This window comes from Olea europaea, chromosome 13 (genome assembly GCF_002742605.1).
Source record: "Olea europaea var. sylvestris chromosome 13, O_europaea_v1, whole genome shotgun sequence".
Lineage (NCBI taxonomy): Eukaryota > Viridiplantae > Streptophyta > Magnoliopsida > Lamiales > Oleaceae > Olea > Olea europaea.
In genome coordinates, this window is record NC_036249.1 from 7,967,831 (window position 1) to 7,982,396 (window position 14,566).

Genomic DNA, 14,566 nt, shown 5'->3' on the forward strand with positions numbered 1-14,566 from the left:
ATGATCTTTATATGGAGTTGTTTGCAAATTTGAACTTTGGATAAAAACAAGGTCGAAGATCAATTGCCATTGAGGATTTGAGGGAAAAAATGAGTATTGAGGATGATTTTGATTAGTAAAATTGGGGTTGAAGGTGGAGAGGTTTACTTTAAATGAAGCTGCAATTTTTAAATTCTAGAAAATTATAAGTTACAGTTTTGTGACCGTCGATGGGTGTTCGTTTAAATGGATGGATTCCATTCATATGTCTTCTAGCCGCAATCAAGATGAAGGGTTTGAATTCAAATTAAAATATTGTATATTTCTTTTATTTATTTATTTGCCCAGAAATATTAGATCACATAGAGAATTCAGCACCATGTCTCTATGGGTGTCACTCTCAATATTAGCTCCTAAAACCCTCGTACTTAGTTAAACAAAACAATATGGTATGATCTTTAACCAGCATCCTATGTTTCATCCGCTTATGTTGGAGAGTGTAAATTCTCATTCTTAGTTGTCACCCATATAATCAAGCATGTCCTTGGGCAGTATAAGACATTTTTCTTCGAATACCCAACACGATTATGAGATTACGTTTCCAATCAATATAATTTTCAACATTATCCGGGTTCTTGACCAAAATTGATAATACCGGAATGAAAGTTACATTGAGTGAAAGTTACATTGAGTGTGTAATTAATGTTTGCATAATTACATAAAGAAGCGATAGCACTTAGGGCCTGTTTGATTGGTCATGAATTTCATGGAAAGTCGAATTTGAATTCCACTTTCTAGCTTTATCATTGTTTGATGACACATATTTACCATGGAATTGGTATTTCTTGTTTCCAGCCTACACGCCAATTTTCCTTGTTTTCATGGAATTCTAATTCTTATGGGTTTAGTAAGAATTGGAATTCTAGGCCCAAAAAAAAAATTTAATTAGCAATTTTCATGTAAAACAAAGTCAAACGAACTCCAAAATATAGATGATTTTTTTGATTTTTTATTATTTTTTTGCAATGGAAACAAATTTCATCCCAAATACTAGTAAAATCTATCCCTTTAATTGACAATTTTCATGTAAAACAAAATCAAACGAACACCAAAAAATACTTTTATTTCAACATTTTTCACGTGAAAAATTATACCAATCAAACACAATAATTCTAATTTCTAGGCAATTCAATTCCCTGAAATTCGTTTTCTTTCCACCCAAATTTCATATTTGTAGCGGATGCTTGCGTATCTCTAAAAAACCAGTATCAGTTCTTCGACTGTCAACCTAAAAAATGGTAGCCCCTTTAGGAGGTTCATTATGGACATCAATTTAAGTGTATAACCTTTATTCAAATCTCAAAACGGTGAACAAATATTGTCAATTAAGTTTAGGATGATCATGCATTCAAATCTCTAATTTGGAATCAAGATCCAATTTCAGTAAAAACATACAACATCTATTGTCACAAGGCTGATCCGTGATCCCTGTGAGATCATCAGAGTTTTCTTTCCCCAACCAGTCAATACATAATTTTGCACTTTCGGGTTTAAAAAATAAGATTTATGACAAAGTAAAATGCAATATTGAATATGTAAAGCAAATTGATTTCAAACTTTAAATCTTGAATCAATTATTTGGACAACAACTAATTTCAACTCCGTTCTTGAATGTTGAACTCGAACCTTGATTGTAATCTTCAATCCTCAAGCTTCCAAAACTCGGATCTTCTTTGATATTTTTTCGAAGTATAAACCGCTGTTGGTGTGTGGATATCTCAAAAAAACAAGAACTCCAATATAAAGGAACATAGCAAGAAAACAAGAGAACAATTTGTTCTGTTTTCCTCAACACCGTGGACACGCAGAGCATCTAGAATATTGCTCTAGGCCGTCCCTTGGCTCTATTTATGGTCATAAACTTCATCCCTAATTCTAGTCAATCTCTAACTCTATTTGTCATTCTTGCAGATACAGTCCATGAATTATTGCTACACTGGTTCATTTTAATCCAGCACTTTTACTATAATTATTAAAATTATAACCAACTGTTGGAAAAATGAGTGAATCGACTCACTTTTGACACAATTTTCGGTGGGACCCATTGGTCCAATTTGGAATATCAAAATTGATATGAGTTCTCCTCCGCGAGAACATCTAAGTCAGGTATTTATTTGCTAAAAATGAAGTTCGGGTGAATGAGAAATTGGAGTCTAAAGTAGACCATTGGAAATTATCTATGTTGGTGGGAAAACTTTGTCCCACATAGGAAAAATATGGAAACCAAAACCACTTTATATATGGCTATGCATTGGAATGGTGTGCTCTTGTGTAGCATAGATGCTCCCTCCACGTGCGCGTGTAGGGGGGTGCAAATTACGGACAGAAATAGCGTTCGGACCTTGAACTTGAGTGCGGGCGCACAGAATGTTGGGCCGAACGGAGCAAAAACTGACCAGTTTGGATTGTCCGCGTTTTGCAATTTTTTTTTTGTGATTTTCCAAATGACCTTTTGAGTGTCCGAAATTCCTAAAACTCCAATGGTCGAAACTGAAATATAACTCTAGAAACTGCAATGATTAATGCAGAAAACTAAGGGTCAAATTCAGTCTATATAATCCACTCAAGTTCCAGCAGTTCATATACTGAAAATTTTCGTCTGCAATTTCCTTCCCGTTTTCTGTTTTGTTCTGTCTCATACCAATAAGGTGATATTGTTCGAACGCTCACCCAGTTCGTCGGAGTAGAATTGCAGTGTTCGGATTCTACTGGTTATCGTTGTATCCTGGGAGACAGGCGCTCGAACTAAACCTCTAGCACCACGGTGAGGGGGCGATTGTCTTAAGGAAACTGTGTTTACACAAGTCTCGGGTTGAAATTATATCTGCTATTTATTTAGTTTACAATTTTGCAGATTTCTTTATTTAATTTGCAACATACTTGAAATTTATTGTAACGCCCCGACTCCTAGTGGACCTGAATGCTACTTACTTTACTTAGCTTAACCGGTGGTTTAGTAACAAGTGTATACGTTTTAACGGAAGCTTACATTTTCGGATAATAATTTAAATAACAATACTTCAAATACTTTAAACAAAAACACTGAATCATTTTTCAAAACAACAAAATGTAATTTATTTGAAGAAAACATAACTTGTTCTCGCATTCTGCGCTATTCAAAACTTTAAAGAAATAACATTGGAGAACATTTCATAAAAATAAATCCAAATCACTTATTCACCGAATTTCCATGGACTCGTTGCATCACTCTCCATCTTCTCCTCCATCCATGCCCGAGATAGAATTCATTCAATCTGTAGAGATGGGATTAAACCCGTGAGTTGAAAAATTCAATAGGTGTCATAGGTGCATTCATGATCAAGCTATACATTTCAAAACATTAACTTCATAACTTTTCATACATATCGTACCCGGAGGTATCATTTGACATGAAGGGGTATGTCGTACCCGAAGGCACCATTTGACATACGAACATTTCTTCAACATATAGGGGTATGCCGTACCGGAGTACCATTTGACATACAACCATTAATATAGAGGGATATGCCGTACCGGAGTACCATTTGACATACAAACATTAACATGAATCGAAACTTATAACTTAACACGATTAAACACATTGCACCTCTACCTACCAGCTTTTGAAACTTTGAAAACTTAGATTGAAAATTTCGATGAAACTTGGACGTTGAAAGAAATGCACTCCTTGGATGTTTGAAAACCGTTGAGAATTGATACTTGAAGACACTCCTTGATAGTACCCAAAACTTCTATGAAAAATGTTTGAAAACACTTCTTAAACTTCTAGGAAAAATAGTTTTCCTCCCTTTCTTTTTCTCTCTTGAAAACTCTTTCTTTAGTATGTAAAAGCTCTTGCTTTTGGTGTGAGAAAAAAAATAGTTGAATAAGGTCTCTATTTATAGGTAAATATCCCATAACTTAAAGCAAATGAAGGGTCAAATTTCATTTAAGAGAGAAAACATGGGTGTCATTTAAGTTTAAGGTTAAATGCTTCAATTTAGTGGGGTTTTTATTGCCAAAAACGTGGGTGGCCCTTTGAGAAAATAATTGATGAAAATAAATATTTAAATTCTAGAGAAAAATGAGAATTTTCATTTCAGGCAGTTTCGGTCGACCGGTTGTAGTCTGGTTGACACTGCACAACTTTCAGTATTTCTATCATAACTTCTTCTCCCGATATTCGATTGAGGTAATTCAAAGTGCGTTGGAAAGCTAACTCAAAGAGTTACAACTTTTATTTAGATATCATTTTTCAAATTGAATGTTTCCTATGTTAAAAATGGGTCTCAAATGAGACTAAAATCTGAAGTATACTTTAGTAATCCAATATTCATGTCTTAGTACCACTAAGGTGTCTAGAATTATTTGGGGTTCTACATTTATATTAGAAATAGATAAATAAAATAAACTATTTTTTCTAATTCGTTATATGTGTGAAAAATAGATTTCACATATACGGTATTTCTATTTATAAGTGAAAAAAATTGGTGTTATTTTAGTTAGCGTATGAATAAAATATTTTATGCAAATTTTTATGCAAATACGGCGAGTTTCGCTTGCAAATACAGTAAGCTGCCATATACGGTGAGTTACACTGTCAAATACGGTGAGTTGCAAATACGATGAGTTGCACTACCAAATACGGTGAGTTGCACTGCCAAATACGGTAAGAGTGAATCCGGTATCTAAAACACAAATATGGTATATGAGAACCCGATTCCACTCCATACACTACCGATTAAATATAACAACAAACTTAAGACAAATCTTCTTAATACGTATTGGTAGTAAACAAGTTTTTTGTTTATTGGAGACTAATAACTGTTTCATTTTCAGAAATGGCTGCCGAACCAACCAACATGGATGTGACCCAAACTGTTCCTGCTGGAAATGAAGTTGTGGGCTCTACTAGGGCTCAAGGGCCAAGCTTTGTTATGGCTAACTTGCCTAGTCGTGTTGTGAGTCAAACTGTGGCTCCAACAACTGGCCAAACGGTTACTGTTCCGGTTAATCATGGAGAGAAATCAGAGAAATTCAATAGCTTGAATTTCAAGAGGTGGCAGCAGAAAATGTTGTTTTACCTGACCACCTTGAATCTTGTGAGATTCTTGACTGAGATTGCTCCTATACTCAAAGAAGGAAAATGAGATATTCAAGCAGTCAGTGCACTTGATACTTGGAAGCATTCGGACTTTTTATGCCAAAACTACATTATGAATAGTTTAGCAGACAAGCTATACAATGTGTAGAGCACGATAAAAACGGCTAAGGAGTTGTGGGAGTCTTTAGACCGAAAATACAAAACTGGGAATGCGGGGCTAAAAAGTTTATAGTCGGCAGATTCCCAGACTATAAGATGGTGGACTCTAAAACTGTTATCAGTCAAGTGCAAGAATTTCAAGTGATTTTTCACGAAATTCATGCCGAAGGAATGGTGTTGAGTGAAACCTTTCAAGTGGTAGCAATTATTGAAAAATTGCCCCTTGCATGGAAAGATTTCAAAAACTATTTGAAACACAAACGAAAGGAAATGAACATTGAAGACCTTATTAAACTTCGAATTGAAAAAGACAACAAAAGTTCAGAAAAGAAGTGGTTCAATCCTGGTGTTGCTAAAGTCAATGTTGTGGAGATGGTCAAAGTAGTAAGAGTTACAAAAATAAGTTTGGGCCATCCAGTAGAAAAAAGACCAAGCACAGACCAAAATGTGGAATTTCTAAGAAGAAATTTTAAGAAAAATGCTTCAATTGTGACAGAGTGGGTCACAAGTCTTCGGAGTGCGGATTGCCAAAGAAGAAGAAAGAAGCAAATGTGGTTGATTACATGGCACAAGATGTGTCGGAGCTGAATCTCTTAGTCGTCATTTCTGAAGTGAACATGATGGGTTTAAACCCTAAAGAGTGGTGGATTGACACCGGTGCTACGAGGCATGTGTGCTCTGATAAGGAGCTATTTACTACGTTCGAAGCAATTGAGAATGGAGAGAAGTTGTTTATGAAAATTCAGCAACTTCTGAAATCAAAGGTCAAGAAAAGGTGGTTCTGAAGATGACCTCGGGAAAAGAGCTGACTCTCAACAATGTGATATATGTGCCGAAAATTCGTAAGAATTTAGTGTTCGGGTCGCTTTTGAATAAGCATGGTTTTCGCATTATATTTGAGTCAGACAAAGTCATTCTATCAAAAAGTGGAATGTTTGTCGGAAAATGTTATGTTTCCGACAGTATGTTTAAGTTGAATGCAATGATTGTGAAACCAAAAATGAATAAAGCAAATTTTTCTGCTTTTTTACTTGAGTCTTCCAGTTTGTGGCATGGTAGACTAGGACATGTTAATTATGATACTTTACGTAGATTAGTTAATTTGAATAGCATACCCAAGTACCATAATGATTCCGAACATAAGTGTGAAACTTGTGTTGAGACAAAATTGACAAGGTCATCCTTTAAGTCAGTTGAACGGAACACAGAACCACTTGGTTTAATTCACAGTGATGTTTGTGACTTAAAACTTGTACAAACAAGAGGTGGCAACAAGTATTTTATTAATTTTGTCGACGATGGCACAAAATACTGTTCTGTGTATCTGCTTAAAAGCAAGGATGAAGCTATAGAGAAATTTGTTCTCTATAAGAATGAAGTTGAAACTCAACTTAATAAGAAAATTAAGGTACTACGGAGTGATTGAGGTGGTGAGTATGGAGTACCGTTTGCTGATTTCTGTGCACAACACAGAATCATACATGAAACCACCGCATCTTATTCACCGCAACAAAACGGTGTAGCTGAACGAAAAAATCACACCTTAAAAGAATTGATAAATGCAATGCTAGTAAGTTCTGTGTTATCTCAGAACATGTGGGGAGAAGCTGTGTTATCAGCAAATTACCTTTTAAATAAGGTGTCACGAAAGAAATCGGAAAAGATCCCTTATGAGTTATGAAAAGAAAGAAAGTCTACCTATAAACACTTGCGAGTGTGGGGGTGTCTTGCAAAAGTGGCTGTTCCAACACCAAAGAAGGTAATGATAGGTCCGAAAACTATAGATTGCATCTTCATTGGCTATGCACGTAATAGCAGTGCTTATTGATTTCTTATGTATGATTCAAAAATTCCAGACATACACAAAAACATAATAATGGAATCGAGGAATGCTTCATTCTTTGAAGAAGTATTTCCATACAAGTCCAAAGAGGAAGCCAGCTCCTCTAAACGAACATATGAGACAATGACTGAAAATAGTCAGGATGAAGAATTAGAAGAGGAGACTGAGGTTAGACGCAGCAAACAGGAAAGGACAGAAAGCTCTTATGGTCCTGATTTTCTGACCTATATGCTAGAAATCGAATCTCAAAGCTATCAAAAAGCTGTGAATTCCTTGGAAGGACCTCAATGGAAAGATGTCAATAAACGTGAAATAGATTCCATACTGCAAAATCATACATGGGAGCTAGTGAATCTTCCTCCTGGATGCAAACCACTAGGCTACAAATGGATTTTCAAAAGGAAAATGAAAGCAGATGGAACTATCGAAAAGTACAAGACCAGATTAGTAATAAAAGGTTATAAACAAAGGGAAGGCCTTGATTACTTTGATACGTATTCTCCAGTGATGAGAATAACATCTATTAAGATGATACTTGCGATTGCTGCTTTGCGAAATCTAGAAGTACATCAAATGGATGTTAAAACAACTTTTCTAAATGGAGATTTAGAAGAATAAATTTACATGAAACAACCCGAAGGGTTTTGGTCACCAGGACAGGAAAAGAAAGTATGTAAACTGGTGAAGTCACTATACGCTTGAAACAAGCACCAAAACAATGGCATGAAAAATTTGACAATGTTATGATAGAGAGTGGATTTGAAATTAATGAATGTGACAAATGTGTTTACGTCAAAGACACTAAAGATGACTATGTCATTTTATGTCTTTACGTTGACGACATGCTTATTGTTGGTAGTAACAATAAGATGATTGAATCCACTAAAAATATATTAAATTCGAGATTTGATATGAAAGACATGGGTTTAGCTAATGTTATACTTGGAGTTAAAATCTGAAGAACATCAGATGGGTTTGTTCTAAGCCATTTACATTATGTGGACAAAATGTGGAAAAATTCAACAAGGATGATACTCGCTTGGCTAGAATACCGATAGATACGAGTCAACATCTTTCTAAAAACAGAAGTGAAAGTGTCTCTCAAGTAGAATACTCGAAAGTTATTGGAAGTCTAATGTACTTAATGAGTTGTACAAGACCAGACATAGCCTACACAGTCAGTAAATTGAGTAGATATATGTGTAATCCGGGAAATGATCACTGGAAAGATATAGTAAAAGTATTGAGGTACTTAAGATATACTCGTGACTATGGAATACACTACACCAGACATCCAGCGGTCATTGAAGGATACAGTGATGCTAATTGGATATCTAATATAAAAGACTCAAAGTCCACCAGTGGATATGTGTTCACTTTGGAAGGTGCTGCCATCTCATGGAAATCCTCTAAGCAAACGGTTATAGCCAGATCTATAATGGAATCTGAGTTTATAGCCCTAGATAAATATAGTGAAGAGGTCGAATGGTTGCGCAACTTCTTAGAAGATATTCCAAGATGGTTCAAACCTGTACCTACAATTTGCATATATTGTGACAGTCAATCAGTAATAGGAAGGGCACAGGGTAACATGTACAATGGTAAGTCTAGACATATACGTTGTAGACACAATATCATTAGACAACTACTCTCAACTGGAGTTATCACAATTGACTATGTTAGGTCAAAGGATAACATTGCGGATCCGCTAACCAAATGGTTAAATAGAGAGTTAGTTGAAAAATCATCGAAATAAATGGGACTTAAGCCCTTGAAAGAATAAGTCATTACAAAGGAAAACCAACCTAGTTGACTGGAGATCCCAAGATCTAGGTTCAAAGGGACAACCTAACTGTAAAAACTTGATAAAATCACTGTGAGGGTGTCACCTCCTGTTCATTCCTATGATATAACAGTGATGCCCGTAAGGATGAAGGTTAAGCAATAGGCTTTTAATGATTTTTACGCGTCGAAAATTGAGCCAAGTAATGCAGGTTACTTGTAATAAGATATCACCTATGTGAGAAAGAAGTGGGGCCGCTTCTAAGAGAATTGTGTGGGGATCAATTCTTAGAGACTCTCACAGAACCAGGCATATGTTCATGGCCAAAACAAACATAATAATGAGAACTGAAGTTTGTTAGGAAGAATCCTGTGTGAAGTATATCATCGTTTACACAAATGGTGGAACAGTTCAAAGACATCACGTCTACTGGTCAACCAGTAAAGTAAATATGCTTTCATAAGGGAAGGTTCAAAGGGTAATACCTACCTATCCTATGTAGGCTTCAACCGTTGAACTTTATCATCAAGTCTTATGTCTCACGTTTCGTGTCTCTCCCAATTTTCATTCATATAGGGGATTGTTGGAAAAATGAGTGAATTGGCTCACTTTTGGCACAATTTTCGGTGGGACCCATTGGTCCAATTTGGAATATCAAAGTTGATATGAGTTCTCCTCCGCGAGAACATCGAAGTCATGTATATATTTGCCAAAAATAAAGATTGGGTGAATGAGAAATTGGAGTCTAAAGTGGACCATTGAAGATGTTCTATGTTGGTGGGAAAACTTTGTCCACATAGGAAAAATATAGAAACCAAAACCACTTTAGGCATTGGAATGGTGTGATCATGTGTAGCATAGAGGATCTCTCTACGTGCGCGCACAGGGGGTGCAAATCATGGACGAAAATAGCCTTCGAACCTTGAACTTGAGTGCGAGCGCGACCTGCGCACACGAATATCGGACCGAACAGAGCAAAAACTTGCCAGTTTGGATTGTCCGCATTTTACAATTTTTTTGGTGGTTTTCCAAATGACTTTTGAGTATTTGAAACTCCTAAAACTCCAATGGTCAAAATCGAAATGTAACTCCAGAAACTGCAATGGTTAATCCAAAAAACTAAGGGTCAAATTCAGTCTATACAATCCACTCAATTTCCAACAATTCATACACTGAAAATTTTCGTTTGCAATTTTTTTCCTATTTTCTGTTTTGTTCCGTCTCATTCCAATAAGGTGATATTGTTCAAACTTCCTTCCTGTTTTCTGTTTTGTTCCGTCTCATTCCAGTAAAGTGATATTGTTCGAACGCTCGCCCAGTTCGCCGGAGTAGAATCGCGGTGCTCGAATTCTACTGGTTACCGTTGTATCCTGGGAGACAGGCGCTCAGACTAAACCTCTAACACCATGGTGAGGGGACGAATTTGTCTTAAGGAAACTGTGTTTACACAGGCCTCGGGTTGAAATTATATCTACTATTTATTTAGTTTGTAATTTTGCAGATTTCTTTATTTAATTTGCAACATACTTGAAATTTATGTTAGAAATAGATAAATAAAATAAACTATTTTTTCTAATTCGTTATATGTGTGAAAAATAGATTTCACATATACAGTATTTTTATTTATAAGTGAAAAAAAATTTGGTGTTATTTTAGTTAGTGTATGAATAAAACACTATGAAATTTTTTGTGCAAATATGGTGAGTTTCGCCTGCAAATACAGTAAGCTGTCATATATGGTGAGTTACACTGTCAAATACGGTGAGTTGCACTGCCAAATACAGTGAGTTGCACTGCCATATACGGTAAGCAATTGCCAAATACGATAAGTGTAAATCCGGTGTCTAAAACACAAATATGGTATATGAGAATCCGATTCCACTCCATACACTACTGATTAAATATAACAACACCAACCAAGTCAATTCGAGGCTAACGGTACAATTATTAGTTATCGCTTATTCCACTACGAACAAGAAACTGAACTTATATACCATATTAAAATCACACAAACTAATTAAATAATTTTTTGTAGTTTATATCCTTTTGACTCGTCATCTATAAGTATTATCCTCGTTCGAGGTTGAATAATTAGATTATGGCGAAATATTTTTTTGCCCTTCTGATTGTTTTCTCACTCGCAACTCGCACTTCATTAAATAGTCCTTTTGTGATATGAACACAAAATTAACGTGTTCCGAAATACAGAGCTAAGATTTAAATCGTTCTCTAAAAAAATACCCAAGTGAACTCATTTACCTATTGAATACAGGGACAGATTTTGAACGTGAATAAATGCTCGCTAGATCGATTCTTATCAATTTCTATTGTTTTGGGATACTGATCGATACTGAATGATTTTATTTGATAAGTGTGTTTTTATATACTTATTTAGATCACAAACATGACTTAATTACGAGCAAAATGTTGAATTGTGACTTAATCTCGTTGAATTCATGCAATGTAGGTGTTTCTATGGAAATGGTGGAATTCAGGAGAAAAGAGCCCAAAATGACTAAAATGGAGCAAAGTGATAGTTTAGGGACTAAGGATGCAAATATTTAAAAGTTGAACTAAAAGGCAACCCGGGAATACAAATATGCTAAGTATGAACTTGAAAGCGATACAAGATGATTGGAAGAAGAAGGAATTGCAAAAAGACTAAAAAAATGAAAAATAAAAGTTCAAGGACCAAAATAGACATTTTGCATAGTTGGCAGTAGGGATGTCAAAAAGGCTCGGTGACTCGGGCGGCCCGTTGCTCTGCTCGGGAAAAGCCTGAGCCGGCCCGGCTCATGGCTCGGACCAATCGAGCCAAAGCTCGGGCCGAGCCCCAAAATGGGGGCATCCGCTCGAGCCCCGGCCGGCCAGTGAATTGACGGGCTGGCCCGTTTAATTTTAAAAAAAATAACAAAAAATAAAAAAAAGGCCTGCCTACCTATATTGTGCTACCTCAACAGTCATCTTATAGCTGACTGTTGAGGCAGCAGCTTTATAGCTGCCTGTTGGCAGCAGTTAACTTGCTGCCAGTTCGGCAGCACTCTAGTTGCCTGTTGAGGTAGCAGTCTATAGCTGCCAACAGGCAGCTTTAATTATAAAGCTGCCTGTTGGGTAGCAATTAAGAGAATTTTTTTTTTAAAAAAAGAAGAAAAAAGACACCAAAACACGAGCCGGCTCGGGTCGAGCTTTATTTTTTTGAGTTGAGCCAGCTCGGCTCGGCTCGGGCCAAAAAAGCCCGTATTGAAAAAGCTCGAGCCGAGCACGAGTGGGGAGTATCGGCTCGTTTATACCCCTAGTTGACAGCACTATGTGACTGCATGGTGCTACCCTCTATGCGGTCGCATAGAGGCCTCCCGAGAATTTTTTCTCAAATTTTTTTTACTCTATGCGACCGCATAGAAATGTATATGCGGTCGCATAGAACAAATTCTGAGGTCGATTCTGCAGTTTTCTTATACGACTGAAACTCTTTTGATAACCTAATTTTCACGTGATATAAATACCAAAAGACGTCCAGAAAGAAGAGAACGTATTGGAAGCAGAAAAACACTTCTTGGAGAGGATTTTGAGTGCAAGAACAAAGATTTACACGAAGAGCTTCAAGATTTCATATCCTGGTGATGCTTTTATCCAAAATCTGATGTATTCTTTTATTTTAACCATGTTAGGCTAGATTTTTTTACTCTATGCGACCGCATAGAACAAGTTATGGGGCTGATTCTGCAGTTTCCTTATACGACTGAAACTCTTTTGGTAACTTAATTTTCACACGATATAAATACCAAAAGACGTCTAGAAAGAGGAGAACGTATTGGAGGCAGAAAAACACTTCTTGGAGAGGATTTTGAGCGCAAGAACGAAGATTTACATGAAGAGTTTCAAGATTTCATAACCCGATAATGCCTTTTATCCAAAATCTGATGTATTCTTTTATTTTAACAATGTTAGGCTAGATTTTCATGTGCTAGGAGATCGATGTACCATGTAATTTGATCTTCAATTTTCTATTTTTGCAATTTGACATTAAGAGATATTTCTATTGTTTTGAATGCTTTATATGCAATTATTGTCTCCGCAATTAAAGGCTCGTAATTGTGTGAGTTTGGGTGATTTATTCTTGCATTCGAGAGAATTAGAATAGGTTCGAAACAAAATATAAATCATCGTAGGGTTCGATAGGGGATAGAAATATACCGCTATGCCCTACGTGAATCTTTAAGTGTTCATAAAATCGCATGTATTTTTCCATATGCACTTGTCATAGAAATATAGGCCGGTGGTATATAGAAATATGTTCGATACATCTCGAGAGAGAGTATTGGATAGATTTAGGAACATTGATTCGTCACAATTAAAGTGTGTTGTCACATTGTGAAACTAGGGTTTTAAAGTGATAATTGCATTGGAAATCGTGATCCTAGTGTGTTTAATTTCTATTGATTACAACAAACGTGCGTTCTCAACATTTGATTTCATTTTAAAGTGTTAAAAATATTGTTTTGCATATTTAATTTAATTCAATCATAAAAATTGCATAATTAGGGTTTTAATCAGATTCACATTCACTTTAGTAATTTAGTTTCGGTTAAGGCGACGATAGGTAAAATTGAACTAATCAATCTCTATGGGACGATATTCGGATTCATTTAATCCACTTTATTACTTGTTAACGAACCGTACACTTGCGGTAGTTTTAAATTAAAAGAAATAATTTCGTGAACAAGCTTTTGGCGCCGTTGCCGGGGATTGAGTTTAGTTTAATTTTATTTCTCGAGACACTAATTCGAACTTCAATTTTTATTTTGCTAGTATAATTTTCTTTTTATTTTTATTTTAGGTTATTATCCTTTATTTGTGTTTTAGTTATTTAAATTGTTTGAATCTCAGTTTTCGTACTGGTTTTGTTTCTCAGATTTGCATGCCACGATCGACTGGAGGAGAATTGATTCCAGCTGATCCTGAAATCGAGCGCACCTTTCATCGACTACAAAGAGATCATCGAGAAGCACAAGTACAAATGGTTAACGAACTAAACAATCTCATTATTCAAGCTAATGAAGGAGAGGCAATGGACGAAGGAAATGAGATTCTGGGAGATTTCTTGACTCCTCAAGTAATTCAAAGTCAATCCAGCATAGTGTATCCACCGTTTGGATAGCCAAATTTCCAGTTGAAGACCAATGTAATACAGCTATTTCAAAATGGATACCGGTTTTATGGCAAAGCCGAGGAGAATCCACATATACACACATCTCGATTTTTGGATATGTGTCAACATTTCAGATACCAAGGGATTTCGGACGACGCTATTAGGCTAAGGTTGTTTCCACATACGCTACGAGACAGAGCACTTGAATGGTTGGATTCACTTCTGGTTGCAAGTATCACTACATGGAACGAGTTGGCACACAAATTTTGCACAAAGTTTTTCTCCCCAGCCAAGATAGCGAAGCTGAGACATGACATATCAGTATTCAGTCAAGGAGAAACCGAATCATTTGACGAAGCTTGGAATAGATTAAAAAACATGCTCCTGAAGTGCCCTCAACATGGGTATGATAAAAAGATCCAAATTCGATTCTTCTACACAGGGTTACTTCCATACCACAAGAGCATGGTGGATTCAGCATCAGATGGCTCAATATCCACACGAACAGTT

At 36.1% G+C, this 14,566-nt stretch overlaps 1 protein-coding gene across 1 annotated transcript in view; it reads left to right on the plus strand.

Annotated features, from left to right (window-relative positions):
• The window catches only part of LOC111408396 (peptidyl-prolyl cis-trans isomerase CYP57-like), an 8,901-nt gene extending 1,746 nt beyond the window's left edge, over window positions 1-7,155 (plus strand). The window contains exons 4-7 of the mRNA XM_023038162.1: window positions 1,951-1,978; window positions 4,858-5,077; window positions 6,326-6,515; window positions 7,138-7,155. Coding sequence (XP_022893930.1) covers window positions 1,951-1,978; window positions 4,858-5,077; window positions 6,326-6,515; window positions 7,138-7,155 — 456 coding nt within the window. The remainder of the gene's footprint in view (window positions 1-1,950; window positions 1,979-4,857; window positions 5,078-6,325; window positions 6,516-7,137) is intronic.
• The last annotated feature ends 7,411 nt before the right edge of the window (window positions 7,156-14,566 follow it).